Source organism: Pseudorasbora parva, chromosome 18, assembly GCF_024679245.1.
Source record: "Pseudorasbora parva isolate DD20220531a chromosome 18, ASM2467924v1, whole genome shotgun sequence".
Classification (NCBI taxonomy): Eukaryota; Metazoa; Chordata; class Actinopteri; order Cypriniformes; family Gobionidae; genus Pseudorasbora; species Pseudorasbora parva.
Genome location: NC_090189.1, coordinates 6,864,718 through 6,888,900, shown reverse-complemented (window position 1 = coordinate 6,888,900; position 24,183 = coordinate 6,864,718). Strand labels below are relative to the sequence as shown.

Sequence of the window (24,183 nt, the reverse complement as noted above, 5' to 3'; positions counted from 1 at the left end):
ATAAGTCTAAAGTTAACTTAATTTCTTGTAAAGGGTGAACACACAGGTCATATTCTGTCCTTTGCTGGGAAGAAATCAGTTTGTTTGGCAGATTATTACGTGCACGACTGCATGAATGCAGCGTTGAGATCCAGCGTTGATACTACTCAGTGTTTCAGTTCGCTTTCATAGTATAACCCTCTAGGCTGTGTATGAGCCAGACATTAATTGTCAACTTAGGTTAGTCATAGCTCACCCCTCAAGTGAATGTATGTCATTAGCAGATTTGCATTAGATATATTAATGGACTAATAGGCTATGCAAACGCCATTTCTGAAATTCATTTTTTTTTTCACACTAAGGCTGTTTTCATCTGGTATTTAAAGGAATAGTTCCCTAAAAATAATCATTCTGCCATTATTTACGCTCACCTGAATGACTTTCTTTATTCTATGAATTACAATTGCAGCTATAAAATAAGTGATCTCTTTCCAAACCAAATGTCTCACATTTTAATATAACGTTAAATATTTATAAACCTTTTGCTACAACCTAAAAACAAAAAGCACTGAACACATCTATTAAAAGCACTTAAACTCAGTATGTAACTTTTTTCCTGGTAGCTAATGTTGTTATGCATATCTTGTTTTTGTTGCATTTGATAATAAGATGCTTAACATATATTTTAGACTACATATCTTCTCTTAAAGGTCACATGTTTATAATAACACGAGGGTAAGAAAATAATAACGATGAGTTTTATTTTGGGGTAAACTGTCCCTTTAAAATCACGCATATTTTAATTTAAAGTTATATTTATCTCAATTATAAAAACTCTCATTATCTAGTCACTATCCTTTTTGTTGAAAGTTCATTCAGCTCTTTCCATTTATAGTGACCATGAAAGTGATAAATAAAAACAGTAAACAGCTGCTCATATCTGACGAATACAAAACAATTCTCTTATTTTAGCAGAACAGAATGCTTTCCACTTCATGAGATAGCTATCAGCTCTCCATTAACATCTTCTTGTCAAAATGTGACTGCTGTGCAACATTCAGACTTTCATTCAGCATTTGAGGAAGTTTCAAGTGCACACACTAACTTAAGAAAGTTTATGTTGTGTTTGAACTGTCTGGCTGCCTTGGACGGTTGGTATTGACCATGAGCTGAGAGAAAAGAGAGAAAGGTGAATGAATGGGAGCTTTCATGTGGTGGTGTGCCTTTACCTCTACTCACAGAAAGAGAGAGCCTGTGTTGAGAGGTGTGGCATTAAAAAACGTGTGTGTGGGTGTCCGTGGCTCATTCTCAGACAACAATGCCACATGTGGCCATGACCTTATATGCTAAAGAGATAAAGAAAGAAATAGTTCACCCAAAAATGATTACACCATCAAGCTTTCCAACAGGTGTATATGACTTTCTTCTTTCAGTCAAACACGATTCCGAGTTATATTAAATAATATCCTGGCTGTTCTCAGCTTTGTAATGGCGTTGAATTAGCCTGACAAGCCAGACCCACATCAAGATGTTTGGTCTGGAAACTCACCATTGACAGCTCAATCCGAGGGGCGGGATAAACGGTTGTCTTTCAAACTCCCTCTGCACGCGATAGGATAGCGCTACAACCAACCAGAGCAACGAAGGTGAAACGTAGCTCGTTGACAGATTAAACATTCGCCGTATCCGGTCGGCAAAACTCCGAACACATCTTCCCTTCTTAAGAATGACTTCAGTGCCATTCTTTGTTCTTTTCTCAGAGAAAAGCTTAACTCCAAGTCTTCCAGAGTCGCGGTCAGAGCTGATTCGAAAGACCGCCGTTCGCCAGTTTCTGTGTTTACTAGAAGCGCAAACGCAACACAGCCGTCGTCATCATGGCCCTGCCCACCAACTCTATACACGATGTGATTGGCCCGACAAGAGTTAGGGGAATACGCGGGCAGATTAAATTTGCTGCCGCTAGGGTGCATCTAGATTTCTAGGCATTGAATAGTTTTTGCTCCAATAAGTGCATCCATCCATCCATCCATCCATCATAAAAGTACTCCACCCAACTCCAGGGGGTTAATAAAGGCCTTCTGAAGAAAAATATCCATATATCCATATATGTTGGGCTGAAAAAATAAAGCCATATACAGTGGAGATCGAACGTTTGGGCACCCCAAGTAAAAATTTGTATTAATGTGGATAAAGAAGCCAAGAAAAGATGGAAAAATCTCCAAAAGGCATCAAATGACAGATTAGACATTCTTATAATATATACAAAAAGTTAGATTTTATTTCCATCATTTACACTTTCAAAAAAACAGAAAACAAAAAAATGGTGTCTGCAAAAGTATGGGCACCCTGCAGAGTTAATACCTTGTACTGCCCCTTTTGGCAAGCTGAGACCTGACAGCGTCATGGATTGTTCTCAGTCATCGTCTGGATAGACCAGGTGATGTCAATCTCAAAGGTTTTAAATGCCCAGACTCATCTGACCTTGCCCCAACAATCAGCACCATGGGTTCTTCTAAGCAGTTGTCTAGAAAACTGAAACTGAAAATAGTTGAAGCTCACAAAGCAGCAGAAGGCTATAAAAAGATAGCAAAGCGTTTTCAGATGCCAATATCCTCTGTTCGGAATGTAATTAAGAAATGGCAGTCATCAGGAACAGTGGAAGTTAAAGGGGTACTTCAGCGCTGGGAAGATGAATCTGTATTTAAACTGGGTCATCAATGCAGTAGAAATGTGAAATTATTTTTGAATTTGGTGTCTTCTAGACTGAGAAAGGACAGAAAATGTATTTTTGTCCCATGGGGATGAAAGACTACAATTCCCAGAATGCTTCGCTGCCCTGTGAGGCCATTCCCAACACCACCAACTTGATTACTGTGACTGAGTTAGAGACAATTAAAAACTGAACGTGTCTGTTCAATATAATGAGTGAGTCACCGCGCGAGTGTCACAGCACTGAGCACTAACTGCAGGAGTGCTGAGAGCTGAGGTAATCGCGACTACACTCGAGGCATACATTCACAACGCGAGTTCAGTCTGGCGTTTCAGTTCATGCCTTTGCAAGCTTAACTTTCATAGAAATTAATTTGAGAAGTTAAAAGACTTACATTGCTCACCATAGCTCCGTTTAAATGAGTGCCTGTAGCTGTGGGCTGAGCTCTCTCTGCGAGCTGAGTGTGATCTCCATCCCCCATGGGCGGATTCAAAACATACGGAAATGGCTCCCTCTGCTGGCTGTAGTCTTTAGCCTTTGGGCAAACATTCCTCCTATGATGCAAAAATCGTCAATTTGCATCATAGGAGGAATTTTTCCAGAAATAAAATGCATAAATCTCTTGTCTCAGGGGGATATGAGGGGGGAAAGCTCAATCATTTGAATATACTCCAGGGTTTCTACTGATACAAAGCCATATGCTAATCGCTGAAGTAACCCTTTAAAGCAAAATCTGGAAGACCAAATCAGACAGATTTGGAAAATATCAGACAGAACGGCTCGCAGGATTGTGAGAAAAGCAAGTCAAAACCTACGCTTGACTGCACGATCCCTCCAGAAAGATCTGGCAGACACAGATAGTTGTGGTACACTATTCCACTATAAAGAGATACTTCTTGAAAGAGTCATCAGAAGAAAACCTCTTCTACGTCCTCAACACAAAAATCAGCGTTTGAAGTTTGCAAATGGACATATAGACAAGCCTGATGCATTTTGGAAACTAGTTCTGTGGACCGATGAAGTTAAAATATAACTTTTTGGCCAGAATGAACAAAGGTATGTTTGGAGAAGAAAGGGCACAGAATTGAATGAAAAGAACCTCTGTCCAACTGTAAAGCATTGGGGTGGATCGATCATGTTTTGGGGTTGTATTGCAGTCAGTGGCACAGGGAACATTTCACGAGTAGAAGGAAAAATGGATTCAATAAAATTTCAGCAAATTTTGGATGCTAACTTGATGCCATCTGTGAAAAAGCTGAAGTTTAAGAGAGGATGGCTTCTATAAATGGATAATGATCCTAAACACACCTCAAAATCCCTGGTGTATTACATCAAGAGGCATAAACTAAAGGTTTTGCCATGGCCTCCACAATCTCCTAGCCTCAACATGATTGAAAATATATGGATAGACCTTAAAAGAGCAGTGCGTGACAGACAGCCCAGAAATCTCAAAGAACTTGAAGACTTTTGTAATGAAGAATGGGCAAAGATACCTCAAACAAGAATTGAAAGACTCTTAGCTAGCTGCAAAAAGCGTTTACAAGCTGTGGTACTTGCCAAAGGGTGCAGTACAAAGTATTAACTCTAAAGGGTTCCCAAACTTTTGCAGACGCCATTTTTTGGTTTTCTGTTATTTTGAAAGTGTCAATTATGGAAATAAAATCTAACTTTTTTTTTGACTTATTATAAGAATGTCTAATCTGTCATTTGATGCTTTTTGGAGATTTTTCCATCTTTTCTTGCCGTCTTTATGCACAGAAATACATTTTTTTACCTGGGGTGCCCAAACTTTCGATCCCCACTGTAGACCTGGGATGGCTTGAGGGTGAATAAATTATGGGATCATTTTAATTTTTGGGCAAACTATTCTATATATTGATAAAAGAAAGTTTGTCTATTTTTGGCTTGAGAAAGCCAAGTTTGAAATAATTTTGAAGTGTGAAGGGGTTTGGCTTGCAGTGGTTTTAAAGCTTGCAGTTTGAAGTTTTTAAAACCAGTCAGAAAAAAACTGATTGATATTTTTAATTATTGCTTGGAGGTTACTATGAAGTAGCAATAGGGTGCAATGTGGTTGCTAGGGTACTCTACAGTGTGAACACAAATGCAATAGCATGTCATAAAAGCAAAATGACAACATACGTTATAACCATAATTAAACTAAACTATCCATGGTCTCTCTTCATGCAGCAGATATTCTCTGGCTCTGTGCATTTTTACAACAGTTCCCGTTATTTATAGATTATCATGACAGACAGAATCTAATCGATGACTTGAAGATAGTAACTCCAGATCCAAAACGTCATGTTTCTTTCTAAATGTCGTCACTTTGTGAGTCTCTCCATTATTGTCTGAATCCGGTTTGAACATAAAAGTTTTCAGATATTTTCAGTGTGTGTCAGCTTGAGGTAATCAAAGCTGCTAATGAGAGCTCTTGAATCTCCGCCCTCTTTATGAAAGCAGCTTATTTGCATTTAAAGAGAGACACAAAAACAGTGCCCACTCTCATAAAGTTAAAATTTTAACATGCTACCAAAATGATCTGTGGGGTATTTTGAGTTAAAACTTCACATACACAATCTGGAGACATTTTACATCTTGTAAAAGGGGCATTATAGGACCACTTTAAAGGGACAGTAGCATAATAAACTGATGTCCGTCTCATTAATGTTAATCAAACAACAAAAGACATGCTACTAAATCAATTGTTTCTTTAACTCTTCCACCGCCAGCATGTGTCAAAATCGAAATGTGTCATAGCGCCCCCTACGTATAACAGTGGAAACAAAGAAAGCCAAAAAAACATTCCGTCAATGGCGGCGAAAGAGTTAATAAGAATCAGTTCATATTTGAGTCATACAGTGAAGACTGTTTAATTTATAAAATTGTTCATTTAATTTCTGTACTATTTCTTACTACATGTTAAATAAATCTACTCTAGCTGAAAAACTTAAAGTTGATATAATTTGTATCTTTACTCTGTTGTATTTGTCCTACTGTTTGTAATGTGCTTCTTTGTTCTTATTTTACATAGTAAAAAATAAAATAAAAATAGCTATATCGAGATACAGGATATCGTTATCGTGAAATAAAAATTACTGTCAAATAATTTTAGTCATGTATCGCCCACCCCTAACATCAAGGCTTGTAGTCAGATCACCTACAAATGAAAGAGACTCTTCGGTTAAAATCAAGCCTTTTATTAACACTGATGTGGCTGTAGGTAAAATGTACAGAATGATTCAAAATTATTCACATTTTATGGTAAGAAAGACATTTTTGGTCCATTTACAAGATGTCATATTTAAAGGTGTTATTGTTATCCTGGCATTAAAAAGCTCATTATAGTCGAGACATTTAACTGTCCTGATGTGTCTTCTGCATCACTGGTGATCAGTCCGGCTCTGTCTGTGGTTCAGGTGTAGAGGGAAGGGAAGGGCATCTCTTCCGTCGGCTGAAGCCTAAAAGAGAGAAACAGATTCACTTTACATCAAGCCCCGAGAACTAGAACTCATCTCTCCACAGCACTTCCCAACACATGGCCTGTGTTACCCAGCATGCACTGCTCTTACCAGTTCTCAGGACTCCAAACGGTGTTTTGAGACTCCATAATGTGGAAAGTGTAAACGTGGCGTGAGGCGTCAGATGTGTTTGCAGCGCTGCGGTGGACCACTTGCCCGTGAATCAGAATTGCTCCACCTACAGTACCAAAACTTTTTAATATACATACACTATTGTCCAAAAGTTCTAGCAAACATGCCAAAACATGCTAGCAATGTGCCTATTCAAATTGCGATGTGTTAAATCATGCTAGCAACTTGCTAAAACATGTTTGCACTATGCTAATTCATGTTACCAATGTGTTAAAATATGCTACATGGTCAATGTGCTAAAACATGCTAGCATTGTACTAAATCATGCCATCAACATGCTAATTCATGTTAACAACCTATTAAAACATGCTAGCAATGTGATAAAACAATGCTATCAACTTGACGTTAGATTTTATAGCCTTTAGCCTCCTTGTTAGAGCGCCGACTCTCATGCCGGCGGACCAGGGTTCGAGTCCCGCTTGGAATGGCCATTTCGAACAGGAGGGGTGAGCGAGCAATATGTTAATTCATGTTGGCAATGTGCTTATCATGTTAAACACAACATTTCATGTTTTAAGATTTAAAATGAACATGCTAAGACATGCAAATAACATTTTATGAAACTTACAAATGCTACAAAATGTTTGTCCTAAGGATTGTAATATTTAACAATATTACTCTTGTAAAAATATAATATGTCACCAATGTTATAAATAATGCTAGCAATCAACATGCTAAAACATGATAACAACTTGCTAATTCATGATAGCAATGTGGTAATATGTTAAAACATAGTAACAATGTGCTAATTAGTGCTAACCTGTTAAAACATGCTAGCAATGTGCCTATTCAAATTAAAAATATGTTAAATCATTCTAGCAACGTGCCAAGTAATGCTAGCAACATGTTAATCATGTTTGTAATGTGCTAAAACATGCTAACAACATGCTACAGGTAATTCATGTTATGCTACTTATGTTAGAAAACTGTTAAAGGTCCCGCTTTTTGTGTGTTTTTGAAGCCTTGATTATGTTTACAGTGTGCAATATAACATGAGTTCATGTTTCACGTGTGTAAAAAAACACAGTATTTTTCACACAATTGACTTATCTGTACAGCGCTGTTTCCTCTGTCCTAAAAACGGCCTGATGATTTCCTTGTTCTATGAACTCTCTCCTTCAGAAATATGTAACGAGTTCTGATTGGGCCAGTGCTTCCCGTGTTGTGATTGGACAGCAGCTTGGCGCCTTTCGCCAGGAAAGGTCCCGCCTCTTACCATAACAGGGAGATGCAAGCGCTGAATGCACGCTCTTCGCCACGTGGGAGAGCAACAAGACCACGCCCCCTATTTTGCTTATTGTTTATTCTTAAAGGTGTTTGTACTGTATGATTAGTTTAAGGTGTTGGAATTTATTTCCAATTGCATCAACAGTTTATTTAACTCACCTTTTTTAACAGGAGCGGAAATGAAGAGCGTGTCATCATAATTTTTATCTCGGCCAATGAAATCAGTGCCTTCAGGTGTCCGTACCATTCGCCTGGTAATCCCATCTTACACACACAGGAAACTCATTTTAAGTACAAAATTTCATGGAGCTTCACTCAGATAGCATCCATGCCCAAATGATGTAAAATGCCATGAATCTGCTAAATGCATTTATTACCATTGTGTGATCTTGGTATGAACCACAGGCAGCCGTTCTCGAGCGTAGCGTCTTCCAGAGCGATCCAAATGCCCATCACCCTTCCCAGAGGCTCCGTGTGAAGGAAGGTGGCGTCCTGGTGTGGTGTCACTAAGTCAAGGGTCAAAGGTCAAAAAAAAGGCTTTGTGTTGCTTTCTCATTGGCCAGTTGTAGGTGGGTACAACTGTAGTTGTAGGTGGGTCTTACCTTCTCCACCAATCCCTGGTTGCTGTGTACAGAACAGATTGAAAATATTGAAAATATTACCCTTATAATGAGTGTAAGCATCACTTATAAGCCAACATATATTAACTCTACCTTAAAGATGTACATACTCTGCAGAATAACTGGATTTATCAGGCCAAGTTTCTTACCCAGATTCTGCAGATGAGAAGAAAACACACACACATATTTAGCTTATAAAAACTTTTATGTTAAATGTGATTAATCGATTCGACAGCCCTATATATATATATCTGTGTGTGTGTCTGTGTGTATATATATATATATATATATATATATATATATATATATATATATATATATATATATATACACACACACACACACACATATATATATATATATATCAGCCTATATAAACATAAACTTTTACGTTAGATGTGATTAATCTCACGATTTTTTATAATTTCAGTTTTTGTTAACAATAACAACACTAGTCTGATAGGGATGTCTGGTTTTAAAAAGATTTTGGGCCCTAAAGAGATTTCAAAATGACCGTTTACACGAAGACCACAATTTACATTCGTTTACATGGAAGTTTGGTCATTACTTGAACTTTTGGTGAGTGTGTGACTGCTTTAAACAGCGGCTCATACGCGTGAAGAGCTGTAGGAAAGATAAAACACAAAGAGGTAAGGGGCAAAAGAAATGGAAATAAATCGGATGAAAGGGTGCGTTTAAATATGAATATCATGCTGTGTCATTTTCTTAAACACCCACCATGTCCAATTTTATTCAGGGAAAGTTCTCTTGGCACCAGGAACTCTCCTAAAAAACACAACAGTTTCATTATGGGGTGCATTTCCTGGGACTTTTTATTTACATCTCAGCACAACAAACCTTTATCATCAAACACGCCTTTCTCAAAGAAGAAACGGATCTTGTCTCCACTTGTGATGAAATAGTCTGCCTTTCCCTGGACAAACACAAAATATGACTGAGTTGACCGCTTACAAATGTGTGTGGATTTACATGGGACTTTTTTCCAGCAGGATTGGTAGAATGTTTAAGCATAATTAATCCAGACAACTATATTTACCTACAGTCAGTAGTCTTACCTGCATCTTTACACAGAAATATTGGGTTGCATGTGGAAATTAACACGTAGAAGAACAGATTGAGATTGATAATGTCGATACTGTAAATGAATGACGATGATGAGGCATTGGCCATTTACCTGTGTTTTCAGCTGCTCGTCGTGGTCAGTGGAGAACTGTACCCTGCAGTGTTCAGGAACGTCCATCCGTTCAATAATCTCACTCATTCGTTCCCGCAAAGCATCACATTCCTCTGGGGACAGAAGCCCGTCCAGCACCAGATAGCCCTCATCCCGGTACTACAGAATAAAAACAGTTTCTGATATCACAAAAATAGCAAAAAGTACCTTTTAGCACATGTACCATGGTAATGGTGTGGATATCCTTGAAGTACTATGTAAATAATGGAATATTATTATGGTATTCATATTGTATCATCATGGTATATTTCATAATGAAAACTTAAAGTGACTACACTTGATGTTTAGGTATATGTCATAGTGAATATGCAAACTACAGATCCACAAACTTTTGAAAATGTTGTATGCATGGGGTGAAATTCAATGGGCTTACAAAGGGGGGTGGTCTGTGATTAAAAATAACAACTACTCCATCGAGGCCATTAAATCTCAGGACGATTTTTGGAGACATCTGAACATTAATAAGTGGAACCGTTTAAATCTGTTAAAGGCACAATATGTTCGATTTTTTTTATTAAAATGTTTAAAAAAAACAACAACACTTAAACAGTGTTATACATTCTGTTCACTTGTGTACATTATCCCAAATGTTTCCAAGAATGTTTATATCCGGAGAAATAAGCTATTTTAACCAGGTCACGGACCGTGTCTGGACGTCACCTATTAATAACATCAACCCCTCGATTTCCGGTTTTGTTTTGTAACTATGGAAACACCAAAGAATGTTAATATATAATGTGCGTTATTAGACAGGTGAGCAACTGAAAACTAATCATTGTTATATAACTCAAAACGATTTCACGATTTAAGCCCATAATACTTCTTTGTTGAGTGATGCCGTAGCTACGTCGTAGGCTATAGGTGTGTTCAACATCGGCTGCGGCTGGATGCATGCGATCGGCGAGAGAAGCCGCATGCAGGCGGGAAGGAGCTGCAAAGGGAGACGTGAAGTCAGACACTTTTTGCTTCCCGTGGTGAAGCTTGCGCTGTGTTTGTAAACTTTATCACAGCTGAAGTTAAATAAATGCAATATTTCTCAAATACAGATGTTTCAAATTACATTTTCATTCAATACTTTATGCACTGCTTAATGAAGCGTCTGTTTGGACAAGATTAATGTTCAACATATAAACCTACACTATCAATGAAGTGTTGTCAACGTTTTTTTTTATCAGTTTTAGTTTGATAAACATGACAATATAACATCGCGGCTACATGAAAAGAGGTTTTACTGTTATAAATAAATGATTTGTGAGCATTAGCGTAACATAAGGTTTTAGAATAAACACGAAACACACGTGATCGCTGTCATGCGGTGAAACGGCCAATCATGGATCATCTGTGTCGTCATCAGAGCTTGCGCATCCTCCTGCAGCCACCCTTGAGAATCTGCAGCGGCTGCATTAGCCGGCTGCTCTCGAATCGCTCTCGCGGTACTTTGTTGACATACGTCACAATAACGTGCCATCACCGCTGTCTCAAGTCGGAAAAAATTTCTAACCGGCATGCATTGCTTCAAGTCTGCCGCCGATTGGTCTGCGCAACGCTGGGTGAAGTCGAACAAGTTGCATGTAGGGGTGTGACGGTTAGTATATAACCGTGAGACCGACGGTTATAGTTAAACACCGACATTAGAACTCTATAACTGCCAAAACTGTTATTAAAATATTTTTTACAAACATAAAATTAAAAAAAAACGATGCATTCTGGGGGGAAATTGTATCAGCTGACGAGGGAAACGAAGGAGTTAACGGAGTTAGTGGTGCTTCGAAGGCTGCTACTGCTGGAGATGATTCGGGAGAGGTCTGTGCACCACCCCCTACCAAAAAGAGATATATTGGGGATCTCCTTAATAAACGGAGGTCTAAAATCTCCGCCCCTTTACCGATCAGAGCGCGCACTGATACGGAGTTAACACGCTATCCCCAAGAACAACCAATTGACTCTACGGCTAATCCACTAGCATGGTGGAGAGACAATGAAACGCCCTATCTGCTCGTAGCAAAATTGGCACATAAATACACCAACATGCTTCACCATGTACACGACCTGACCGGATTACTTTTGAGTGTGCGTCCTTATATGACATACACAGCGCGCGCCGCGCCATCAACACTGAAGAGTGCGCGCCACGCTCAAATGCAAACTATAATGTTGACAAGAGAGGAAAGTACATTTTTATGAGGGATAAACTTTTTATTTCGTAAGAAGTTATGAAGATAATGTTGGCATAATGACACTCCCTAAACCTACCCATGTAAGCAAACAATCAACTACTTCAACTGCGCCTGACATTAAAATTCATTTTTTTCTGAGATGATTATAACACTTTACAACAAATAAATAGCTTTTATAAAACCGTATAAGTCCTGGTGGCCGTTGAGAGTTGCTATGGCATCCGTAAACAAATTCCAGAGCTGTAGAGGACGGCGTCGACATCTGATGCCGTAGACAAACTGAGTTGTGATGATTGCATAGTGGCACTTCATAATGATTTAGTTGATAACCTGCTGTTTCAAACATTAAGTTAACAATTTATTTTTCCATATAGGCTGTGGGCTGAGTCCTGTTTATGACTGTCAGACTGTTAATGCGATTGAATCACCGTATATAAATAAACGTATAGCAAGTAGCTAATATATCTCAATAAGCACTTTTTGCCTGATTTGTCACTAGCCTATAATCAGTGTCTGCTCGTTTATTCAAACTAAGTTGTCCTTTAATAGAAGAACATAACCCCCCCCCCCCCCCCCCCCAATCAATGTGTCCTCAAACTACACCTTTTTGAATAAGCGACCTGTAACAGTGGAAAATTACATATTGTGCCTTTAATTCCAGCTATATTCCTGACACGCAAATAGAAATCCGTCTCATCGGTCTTTACAACTACGACTGTGATTGGTCTATCCTCAACAGCAATGAGAAAAGTAACAGCTGTCAAGACACAAAAGTCTACGCTCAGGGCAATAATAATAAATAAACTATATACTACTACTACTAATAATAATAACAATAATAATACGCAGCCGAAAAACCCACATTGAAGAGTTGAAAGGCCCCGCCCATTTCGCGTTCCTCTTTTCATGTTTCTAGCGAATTACGTAAGACTTAGTCATTACACGTGATTTTACGAGATTGTTTTTTACGTTTTGTGCATCTCTTGCACGCATGCACGAGGCGCTGATCTAATTTAAGAGTTTGACAAAGCAGTTTAGGGGCAGTTTCTTACCTTTTGCACGTCTTGATCTGTCAAAACATCCATGCTGGAAGACAGTCTGAGAAGAGGGTTAAAAGGAAGGCTCTCTCTCTCTCTCTCTCTCTCTCTCTCTCTCTCTCTCTCTCTCTCTCTCTCTCTCTCTCTCTCTCTCTCTCTCTCTCTCTCTCTCTAAGCACCACGTGGCTGCACCATGTCAAATACGATTAAACTGTAAGCATGGTGATGCAATAATTGGATTTTGTACTCTTTTTCTAAGAAAGTCAAATGTGTGTGAATAACTTGAGTCACTGAGGGCTTACGGGAACCTAAAAGTAATGCTTAACGTAAACTTAATTTTTTGTAAATGGTGAACACACGGGTCATATTCTGTCCTGTACTGGATGGAAATCAATGTTTGGCAGATCAATATGTGCACGATTGCATATTGAATGCAGCGTTGAGATCCAAGCTTTGTCTGTTTCTGTTTACATTTCTGAAATACATTTTTTCTTTTCACACTAAGGCATGAAAAAGAGGAAAGTGTTTTAATTGTCATCAATAGTTCACCAAAAATAATAATTCTACCATTATTTACTCTCACCTGAATGACTTTCTTTATTCTATGGCCATTTCATTGTATTTAAGTAAACAACTGCAATTATGCTTAGTACCATACATAAAATAAGTGATGAGTAAAATATATGAACTCTTTTCAAACCAAATGTCTCACATTTTTATAAATATAATAATAATAATAATAATAAATAAAAAAATGTGATAGTGCACTTTAATAAATATAATAAACCTTTTGGTACAAGTTACTACCTAAAAACAAAAGGCTATGTAACTTTTTTTCTGGTAGCTAATTTTGGCAATAATTTACATCTTGTTTTTGTTGGACTTGATAAGAAAATGTTTAAAATTTATTTAAAAGCTGTGGGGAAAAGAACTTTTCACTTTCACTCATATATATATATATATCTTCTCTTAAAGGTCACATGTTCGTAAAAACATGAGAGTGAGAAAATAACGATGAGTTTTATTTTAGGGATATACTGTCCCTTTAAATCTACGCATATTGTGGTTTAAAGTGATATTCACCTCAATTATAAAATATTTAAAAAATACTTTTTTGTTGAAAGTTCATTCAGCTGTTTCCATAAAACAATGGTTGTGAATATCACTTTAAATATATAAAATATTTTTAGAAATTAGCTGCCAGAAAAAAGTTACATAGCCTGAGTTTAGATGATTTTAATACATGTTTTCAGTGCTTTTTGTTTTTAGGTAGTAACTTGTACCAAAAGGTTTATTATATTTATTAAAGTGCACTATTACATTTTTTTTATTTATTATTATTTATAAAAATGTGAGACATTTGGTTTGAAAAGAGTTCATATATTTTACTCATCACTTATTTTATGTATGGTACTAAGCATAATTGCAGTTGTTTACTTAAATACAATGAAATGGCCATAGAATAAGATATATAGATATATATTCTCTTTTTTCTCTTAAAGGTCACATGTTCGTAAAAACACGAGAGTGAGAAAATAACGATGAGTTTTATTTTAGGGATATACTGTCCCTTTAAATCTACGCATATTGTGGTTTAAATTGAAATATACATACAATTTATAGTGACCATAAATTGAAAAAGCTAAGTTTTTGGTTGAACTAACGTTATCCTTTTAAGTAACGTTAGTAATTTACGGTTGTTTTGTGTGTGCGTTTGACCTCTTCACCTGCAGGGGTCAAATGTGTGTGAATAACTTGAGTCACTGAGGGCTTACGGGAACCTAAAAGTAAACATATGCTTAAAGTAAACTTAATTTTTTGTAAATGGTGAACACACGGGTCATATTCTGTCCTGTACTGGATGGAAATCAATGTTTGGCAGATCAATATGTGCACGATTGCATATTGATTGCAGCGTTGACATCCAAGCTTTGTCTGTTTCTGTTTACATTTCTGAAATACATTTTTTCTTTTCACACTAAGGCATGAAAAAGAGGAAAGTGTTTTAATTTGTTGTCATCAATAGTTCACCAAAAATAATAATTCTACCATTATTTACTCTCACTTGAATTACTTTCTTTATTCTATATATACAATTTTATAGTGACCATTTAAAGCGATATATAAATACACAACAAAACAAAAAGCTGTTAACTCAGACTGATCCAGTTCTCATTTTCAGCTTTTCATTTTTTTCCCCTGAATAACGAATTGAGAGAATTAATTCGTAGAGCCTATAACTTTATTGAAATGAAAGGGATAGTTCAGATCCGTGGGGTTAATAAAGGCCTTCTGAAACGAATCGATGAGTTTAAATTTTACGTTATTCCTATAAAATAAAATAAAGTAATACTTTATTCGTTTTTGGGTGAACTAACGTTATCCTTTTAAGTCTTCTTCTTCTTTCGGCTGTTCCCTTCAGGGGTCGCCACAGCGAATCATCTGCCTCCATCTATTTCTATCCTCTGTATCCTTTTCTTTCAGACCGACTACCTTCATGTCCTCCTTCACTACATCCATAAACCTCCTCTTTGGTCTTCCTCTTGACCTCCTACCTGGCAGCTCTAACCTCAGCATCCTTTTATCGATATATTCACTCTCCCTCCTCTGAACATGTCCAAACCATCTCAACCTGGCCTCTCTAACTTTGTCTCCAAAACATCTCACATGTTCTGTCCCTCTGATGTACTCATTCCTGATCCTATCCATCCTCGTCACTCCCAAAGAGAACCTCAACATCTTCAGCTCTGCAACCTCTAGCTCTTCCTCCTGTCTTTTCCTCAGTGCAACGGTCTCCAAACCATACACCATCACTGGTCTCACTACTGTCCTGTACACCTTTCCTTTCATTCTTGCTGGTACACTTTTATCACACAACAGACCTGACACTTTTCTCCACCCATTCCAACCTGCCTGCACACGCTTCTTCACCTCTTTTCCACACTCCCCATTGCTCTGGACTGTTGACCCTAAGTATTTTAAATCCTGCACCTTCTTTACCTCTTCTCCCTGTAACCTCACTGTTCCACTTGGCTCCCTCTCATTCACACACATGTATTCTGTCTTGCTGCGACTCACCTTCATTCCTCTCCTCTCCAGAGCAAACCTCCACCTCTCTAGACTTTCCTCCACCTGCTCCTTGCTCTCACTACAGATCACAATGTCATCCGCAAACATCATAGTCCATGGAGATTCCTGTCTGACCTCATCTGTCAGCCTGTCCATCACCATCGCAAACAAGAAAGGGCTCAGAGCCGATCCTTGATGCAGTCCCACTTTCACCGTGAAGTCCTCTGTCTCACCTACGGGCACACCTTACCACTGTCCTACTGCTCTCATACATATCCTGGACCACTCTAACATACTTCTCTGCCACTTCAGACCTCTTCATACAATACCACAGCTCCTCTCTTGGCACTGTGTCATATGCTTTCTCTAAATCTAAAAAGACACAATGCAGCTCTTTCTGACCTTCTCTGTATTTCTCCATCAACATTCTCAAAGCAAATAATGCATCTGTAGTGCTCTTTCTTGGCATGAAACCATACTGCTGCTCACAAATGTCCACTAGCCTTGCTTCCACTACTCTTTCCCACAACTTCATTGTATGGCTCATCAGCTTAATACCTCTATAGTTTCCACAACTCTGCACATCTCCCTTGTTCTTAAAAATCGGCACCAAAACACTTCTCCTCCATTCCTCAGGCATTCCTCAGGCATCCTCTCAAGGTCTCACTCTCTAAGACCTTGTTGAACAACCTAGTTAAAAACTCTACTGCCATTTCTCCTAGACACTTCCATACCTCCACTGGTATGTCATCAGGGCCAACTGCCTTTCCTCTCTTCATCCTCTTCAAAGCTCTCCTAATTTCACCCTTGCTAATACTTTCTGCTTCCTGGTCAACGTTATCCTTTTAAGTAACGTTAGTAGTTTACGTTTGTTTTGTGTGTGCGTTTGACCTCTTCACCTGCAGGGGGCGCCCGCATCACACACACGGTCAACAGTCGACACGGTTGGGTTCTCCTCTTTATCTCCGCTCTTGTTTTTGTGTATAGTCTGCTTGACCACGGAGGATATTGAGGAAGCGAAAGCTTGTAGGTGATAACATAGCAGTTTGGGTGTTTGCGTCAAGTAACAGACACCAGTTTGATCTCAAATCAGCTGGGGAAAAAAAACAGTAAACAGCTGCTCATATCCAACGAATACAAAACAATTCTCTTATTTTAGCAGAACAGAATGCTTTCAATTTCATGAGATAGCTATCAGCTCTCCATTAACATCTTCTTGTCAAATTGTGACTGCTGTGCAACATTCAGACTTTCATTCAGCATTTGAGGAAGTTTCAAGTGCACACACTAACTTAAGAAAGTTTATGTTGTGTTTGAACTCTCTGGCTGCCAGTTGGACGGTTGGTATTGACCATGAGCTGAGAGAAAAGAGAGAAAGGTGAATGAATGGGAGCTTTCATGTGGCATGGTGCCTTTACTCACCTTTACTCACAGAAAGAGAGAGAAGTTAATGAATTAAAGCTTACATGTGGCGTGGTGCCTTTACTCACCTCTACTCACAGAAAGAGGGAGCTTATTGTGTTGAAAGGTGTGGCATTAAAAAACGTGTGTGGGTGTACGTGGCTCATTCTCAGGCAACAATGCCACGTGTGGCCATGACTTTATATGCTAAAGAGATATTTAAGGAATAGTTCACCCAAAAATTATCCTACCATCAAGCCGTCCTAAGTGTATGACTTTCTTTTCAGCCAAACACGATTCCGAGTTTTATTAAATAATATCCTGGCTGTTCTCAGCTTTGTAATAGCATTGCATAGTTTTTGAAGCTCGAAAAGTGCATCCATCCATCATAAAAGTACTCCACCCAAATTGGCAGGTCCGTCACTGGTGCCTTGTGCTTTTCACAGGTGAGAGCAGGTTCACCCTGAGCACACGGGCAGCCGTGAAAGGGTCTGGAGAAGCCGTGGAGTTATGCTGCTTGTAACATCGTTCAGCATGACTGGTTTGGTGGTGGGTCAGTGATGATCTGGGGAGGCAAATCCAATGGAAGGACGCACGGACCTCTACAGGCTAGACAATGGCACCCTGACAGCCATTAGGTATCAGGATGAAATCCTTGGACCCATTGTCAGATCCTCTGCTGGTGCAGTGGGTCCCGGGTTCCTCCTGGTGCACAACAATGCCCGGCCTCATGTGGCGAGAGCATGCAAGCAGTTCCTGGAGGATGAAGGAATTGATAACACTGAATGGCCACCACGCTCACCTGACCTAAATCCAATAGAACACCTCTGGGACACTGTGTTCCTGTCCATCCGACGGTGCTAGGTTTTACCTCAGACTGTCCAGGAGTTCAGTAAAGCCCTGGTCCAGATCTGGGAGGAAATACCCCAGGACACCATCCGTTGTCTTATTAGGAGCGGGCCCCGGTGTTTTCTGGCATGCATATAAGCATGTGGGGGCCATACAAACTACTGAGTACCATTTAAAATTGCTGCAATAAAATTTCAGCAAAATGGGCTAGCCTGTTGCATAATTTTTTAACTTTGATTTTCAAGATTTTCATTTCCATCAAACGATGTGGCATCCTTTCGTTCATAACACATTACATAGTCAATATTAGTATAGATATATATTTTTCCCCATTGAGATCTGATGTGTTTTCAAAGTGTTCCTTTATTTTTTTGAGCACTGTGTGTGTGTGTGTTATATATATATATATATATATATATATATATATATATATATATATATATATATATATACACACACACACACACATTAGTTACTTACTATATATATATATATATTAGTAAGTAACTAATAATATAGGTTTTAGTAACAATAAACTTTTTTTTTTTTGCAACTGCTTTTAAAAAGAGACAAATAAAATGTTCAGGCACTAATGGTACAACTTCCTGAAAATGACCCGTGTGTGACTTAAACATGAAAACACATTTGAATGTATATCAGAAATCTTTACTTGGTTTTGTTTAAAGCCATACTGTGTACATTAGGCAGTCTTTCCAACAAAATAAAAGTTCAAATAAAAATCATAAAATAAAATCATAAGAACATGTACACATATTATATATATATATATATATATATATATATATATATATATATATATATATATATATATAAAAAGATTCATAAACACATCGGATTGTTGTATTTGCAAACGTGAACAGTTTGCATGAGTCATTCTGTTCTGTTTCTTTTTGTTCTTTCTCTCTTTTTTTTTGTAAAATTATAAAACTTCTAAACGTAAAATGTACACTTTGTCTTTGAGATGATCTCCAGCATACAGCTCGGAGAGAGTTAAGGCCAAGATAGTGTGGGAACGTTGCTACAACAACAGTCATATGACGTCATCATTCCCTTTGAGTCAACCAATGGGATGCGACGTGCAAGTCACATGATCTAAACATGAGTCAGTCCAACATTCGAGAAACAAATGGCAAAATTTTGTTTGTTCGTCATCAGAGCAATTGAGTTCGCAGTTTCTATATCTGTGGAGTGTAGGATTTCAGCAAGACATTTTTCAAGAGTTTGTGGCATCATATTCATCTTTGAAAGTCTTTAAAAGCATATATATGTAGTAGATTTTGTATATGACCATTTTGGCATTTATTTCTGTGGATATTAGCTTGCAGAGGTCGAAAATGTATATTTTTCATATTTGATAACTCAACTGGCACATTCATAAACAGTCGACTCTTCCCTGATTGGACGCAGCCTCTAATTAAGTAATGCACAAACCACATATTGCTTGTTACATCTATGCATTCCCATAAAGCCACTGCTTTAACAGGCACTCATCGTGGTCATCTATATGCATGCCCCTCCGTGCCTCTAGGGGGCAGCACATGAATGACTTGACCTCGCAAAACGGGTGTTCGTGTATGAGAACGTGAGTTTATCAGTGTATGCGTGTTTCTAAGGCCCTGTCCCAATTGGCACACTTCATGTGCGCTTTCGGTCTTGTGAACTTACAATGGCCGCTGCGTGCGTGTCCATTAAGTCCACGAGACCGCAGGGTGACCCATTTGTCATTTTAGGTCTCAGAAGTGTGCTCGCGAGCGCCCCCTTTCCGGCCGTTTTACGCTCTCGATGCGCACTTTTGCCGAGTCCGCACTGGTGCGGTTTACGCAGAGGACTTCTTCTCGGCAGTCAAAGCAGCATTTCGTGGTGAAAGTGCGGACTCAGAGGAAGACCGTGTGTGTTTAGGGTGCCATTTGGGACAGGGCCTATGGACAGATGGCACCGTACTGTCCACAAATTCCCTTCATACGGACGAGAAACGAATGCTTTTTCGCCCAAATAAAATGAATTAAAAATCCTTAAAAGAATGAAAGGAAAGCAGAATGAGCACATTAAGAGTTTCTTTCTCTTTCATCCGTCTCACTCAGGCTTGTTCTTTATCGGCTCTCCACAGCTGCTCCTTGACCTCCGGTGGCAGAGTGTTGAAGAGATCTTCCTCCACGATCAGCACGGAGCGCTTGAGAAGGCGGCATTCGGAGAGCTCCACCGGTAACCCCTCCAGCCGGTTGCCGCGGAGCTCCAGCTGCGTGAGGCCCGTTAACTCTCCGAAACGCGACGGCAACACCGTAAGGCAGTTATTTCCCAGATTCAGCGTCCGCAGCTTCTTACACTGGAACAACTCGGGCGGCAACGTCTCGATCTGAATTGGGGAAGAGAGAGAAAGAAAAAAAACACGATTAACACACGAGGTCTGCGATGAGATTCTCTTTAATTAGTGTGTGAACTCACACCTGATAACGGCAAATACGACGTAAACATTTCTGTAACACTTTACAATAAGGTTTCATGTTGTTAAAGGAACACTCCATGGTTTTTAGAAATAGTTGTTATTCAACTTCTTTCCTACATTTCGATATGTGGGCAAATGCATTTTTGTCTCAGTGCATGCATTGTTTTAGTTTGGCATGGTCGCCGCTAGCTTAGCTTAGCATAATGAATGGAATCCTATGTTGCCAGCTAGCATGTCCTGAGTAAAAGCGATCCACAAAAAAAAATAAAAAAATAACCTAATTACTTCTTGTGGCCTGTGTATTCACAACGAGCACAAATAGCGATGCAGATTAAGGCTAGGCGATTTCCTAGGCAGATATTGATTTGGGACTATATTATGGGGAAGCACAGGCGAAGCACTGCTACTTGGGCGCAGATATCACGCAACACATTGCGATCGCTCAACAGCTGGAGAACGTGAGGATGAGAGCCGTGATATCTCTGCGCTCAAGTATTTAAAAAAAATTTATCATAATATTTGGCCCATGAAAGGAATAATTAGCCTGTTAATGTCTAATACACTTACTAATACAAATTTAACTGCAACAAAGATAAATAAAGTATATTGCTTATTGTTAGTTGTAAATTAACAAATTAAGCCTTATTATGAACTGTTTAAATTAAAATTAAATTGACACTTTCTTGTACATAAATATTTATTAAAATATTCCTGTTATGCATAACACACAAGTGTTTTTGAAGAACATGATCATTTTGTGACCAGGTTATTACACCCATTACATTTTTCTATTTGCATAGGAAGATATGTAGTTTACCTATTTTGGGGATTTTTTAATATGTGGTTTTAAATAAAGAATAAACTGTATTTGTTTGTAGTAGCGCTATTTTAGTAGGCCTATAATATAAATCGATTAATTGTCAACCGTTATTAATTACACACATTTATTTTATTTGTTCCAGCCTTTACAATAGCTAATAAACCTTTCTATTAATATTGTCATAGGACTAAATGTAAAATACAACTGTAAAATGTGATTTCAGCTATTTTGCGTCTCCTTTACCATCATTCAACTGGCCGATTTGGTTCAGTAGATAACGGATACTGTAGTAGGTCACAGCTGGGTGATCTGGTGTCTCGGTTAGGGTTTATTTTGCGATTATGACCAGCTGATCGGATAGATAGGAGAAACCCAAAACCAGCACAGCTACGCAGGGAATCATTTGTTCGGTAAAACAGTCAGTTATCCAGTTTAACAGCTGCAATAATTGACCGCAGAATGCCACGACTGACCAATCAGAATGAAGTATTCCAGAGAGCTGGGTAATATAATCTATCTGTAATAAACAACGTGCCCCATTTAAAGCCACTCGCTCGGCAGGGCGGAGACACTGAAAACATATTATACACAGGAAAACCAATTATCTCCAGAGTAAGCTGCTAATTTTGGCCCACACACACACACACACACACACACACACACACACACACACAGGTTTGTTTCACTATATTAGTGAGGACATTACATAGACTTCCATTGATTTTATATCAGGTCAATGATATTTTCTATCCCCTAACCCAACTCCTATCCCTAAACCTACCCATCACAGAAACATGAGCAGATCAACAGATTTAAATAAAAACCTGTTTTGGCCGATTTATAAGCCTTTTAAACTAGTGAGGACCAGTCCAATGTCCTCACTAGTGGGTCATTTTCATGTTTTACTATATAAGTGAGGACATTTGTGTCCTCACAAGTATTGCCAAACAAGAAACACACACACACACAAAAAGCAAACATATGCATCTAGTTATGATTCACTTTGTTTCTCAACAAATAACACAAATTATACAACTCATTTAGACTTAAATAAGCAGATAAAGGAATCGGAAAGAGTGTGTGTTTTAGTATTATAAAGATACTATTGTAGTTTTTAGTAATAATTTGAAATAGTTATAAACCAAAGAGTCTGAGTCTATGTCTATATATAATCTTTTTTTTCCCCATAATATATATTTCCAGTTATTTCCTTTTTTTCATAATGTGTCATGTTAGTGTTATTGAGATAATGTTGTAGTTTTTAGTAATATTTTGGATTTAAAATGTTTTTCCATTAGGTCTATACTATCTAAGTCTATATATTTTTATTTCAGCTTTATTATACAAGTTAAATATTATACAAATATAATATAATATAATATATATTCCAATCAACGTTTTTTTTTTTTTATATCAAGTAACAAAACAGTTTTTTATGGCTTTAGTTTACTATAATACCCCTGGTGTTCACACTCCTCGACAGGAGGTCCCATAAACCCGCTATTTTCAGAAACATGCCACACACACTCTTAAATACGCCCATTACCAAAAACAACCACAAGTACACGTAAAACTCAAACCACATGAGAGTCGGGTTGTGTTTGCTGCATGATAATGTTCCTGGACTTTATGTCTGTACATTCCCTGTTTACCTTCTTGGAATTACCTGACTCTCATCCAAAGAATCCAGATTCAACAAAACAACGGCGCCGTCTAATGCGGCTTACACCCGCGAGAAAGCTCAGATGGGCGTCTGACGGATAGGTATGCGCAACATGCATTTCGAGGGTGTGGACGGGGCCGAGTTACTTTGAAATCAGGAACAGAGCAAACAGGATTTCTGGACCCACCTCTGTGATATATTCCCGCTGGTGAGATATACTCTCATTGTGGAGGTCATGAAACACTTCCTTTGTTTCACAAATCTCAAAGATATTTGCTATGATTGCCATAATTTTCATTTAATTAGCATGAAATGACTGTGTTTACTAGTGTAATGATTTGAGAAAGAATGCGTTCCCTACAACAGCAACCGCTTTGCTAATGGACAACATTAAGTCTGAGCAGCCTAGGTGACATCAGCCAAGAAGTGAAGTCAGACGTGAGCAAGCTATAGTGAAAGATTATGAAAACATTTTCTTTGAAATGACGTGAGCTGATGAATCCTTCACAATAAGGCCAGGACCGCGTACTGGAGTAGTGAAGAACTTGTGTTGACTTTAAGGATCAGTAAAGCTCAGCATATTAGAAGGATCCTGTGAGATTAAAGACTGGAGTAATGATGCTGAAAATTCAGCTTTCATCACAGGAATAATAAAATATATTCAAATAGTACACAGTTGTCTTAAATTGTAATTTAAAAGAATTATAAATTACAATAAATTGATGTCACTGGGTTTTATACCTGGAGTGAGACGTGAGGATTTGGGGAGACAAAAGATAATTCCAAAAATATGTATTATATGAAAATTTCTCCCCAAATCCTAACGTCTCGTTCCAAGTTTGTTTTCACACAGAGGCTTTAAATGCAATTTCCTTCCTTTTCCACTTCTAATCCCTATTGAATATTTCTAAAGCAGATAAATACAATATTTATTGTCAATCAAAATACAGAAACCACGTAAAGGGTTAGTTCACCCAAAAATGAAAATTCCCTCATTAATTACTTAACCCTAATGTCGTTCGACACCCGTAAGACCTCCGTTCATCTTCAGACACAGATGAAGATATTAGTGTTGAAATCCGATGGCTCAGAAAGGCCTTCATTGACACCAATGTCATTTCCTCTCTCAAGACCCATAAAGGCACTAAAGACGTCGCTACAAAGCCCATCTCACTACAGCGGCTCTACAATCATTTTATGAAGACACGAGAATAGTTTTTCTGAGCAAAAAAACACCTAAATAACGCCTTATATAGTGATAG

General features: G+C 38.3%; 2 protein-coding genes across 3 annotated transcripts in view; both read right to left on the bottom strand.

Moving 5' to 3' along the window:
* Positions 1-5,870: 5,870 nt before the first annotated feature.
* Positions 5,871-12,825, bottom strand: LOC137046587 (phytanoyl-CoA dioxygenase domain-containing protein 1). Its single transcript, XM_067423860.1, has 11 exons — positions 12,671-12,825; positions 9,382-9,540; positions 9,045-9,120; positions 8,925-8,972; positions 8,755-8,810; positions 8,280-8,342; positions 8,169-8,190; positions 7,944-8,072; positions 7,726-7,830; positions 6,259-6,385; positions 5,871-6,147 (listed from the first exon to the last, which is right to left on the bottom strand). Exons 1-11 carry the CDS (start codon positions 12,701-12,703, stop codon positions 6,102-6,104), a joined length of 864 nt encoding a protein of 287 aa, XP_067279961.1. The 5' UTR covers positions 12,704-12,825; the 3' UTR covers positions 5,871-6,101.
* A 6,000-nt stretch (positions 12,826-18,825) lies between these two features.
* lrrc8aa (leucine rich repeat containing 8 VRAC subunit Aa) overlaps positions 18,826-24,183 on the bottom strand; it is a 37,234-nt gene continuing 31,876 nt past the window's right edge. For both annotated transcript variants that reach the window (XM_067423566.1, XM_067423565.1), the window contains exon 7: positions 18,826-20,348. In XM_067423566.1, the coding sequence (XP_067279667.1) occupies positions 20,073-20,348 (276 nt within the window). In that variant the 3' untranslated portion in view covers positions 18,826-20,072. The remainder of the gene's footprint in view (positions 20,349-24,183) is intronic.

Bases quoted from the DNA above. Each gene is read 5' to 3' on its own strand.
- LOC137046587 (XM_067423860.1), bottom strand. From the start codon at position 12,703: ATGGATGTTTTGACAGATCAAGACGTGCAAAAG. The intron at 8,973-9,044 runs GTTTGTTGTGCT...TGTGTTTTTTAG, and splicing joins AGGCGTGTTTGATGATAAAG to GAGAGTTCCTGGTGCCAAGA. The intron at 6,386-7,725 runs GTGAGTTAAATA...TTGGTACTGTAG, and splicing joins TTCCGCTCCTGTTAAAAAAG to GTGGAGCAATTCTGATTCAC.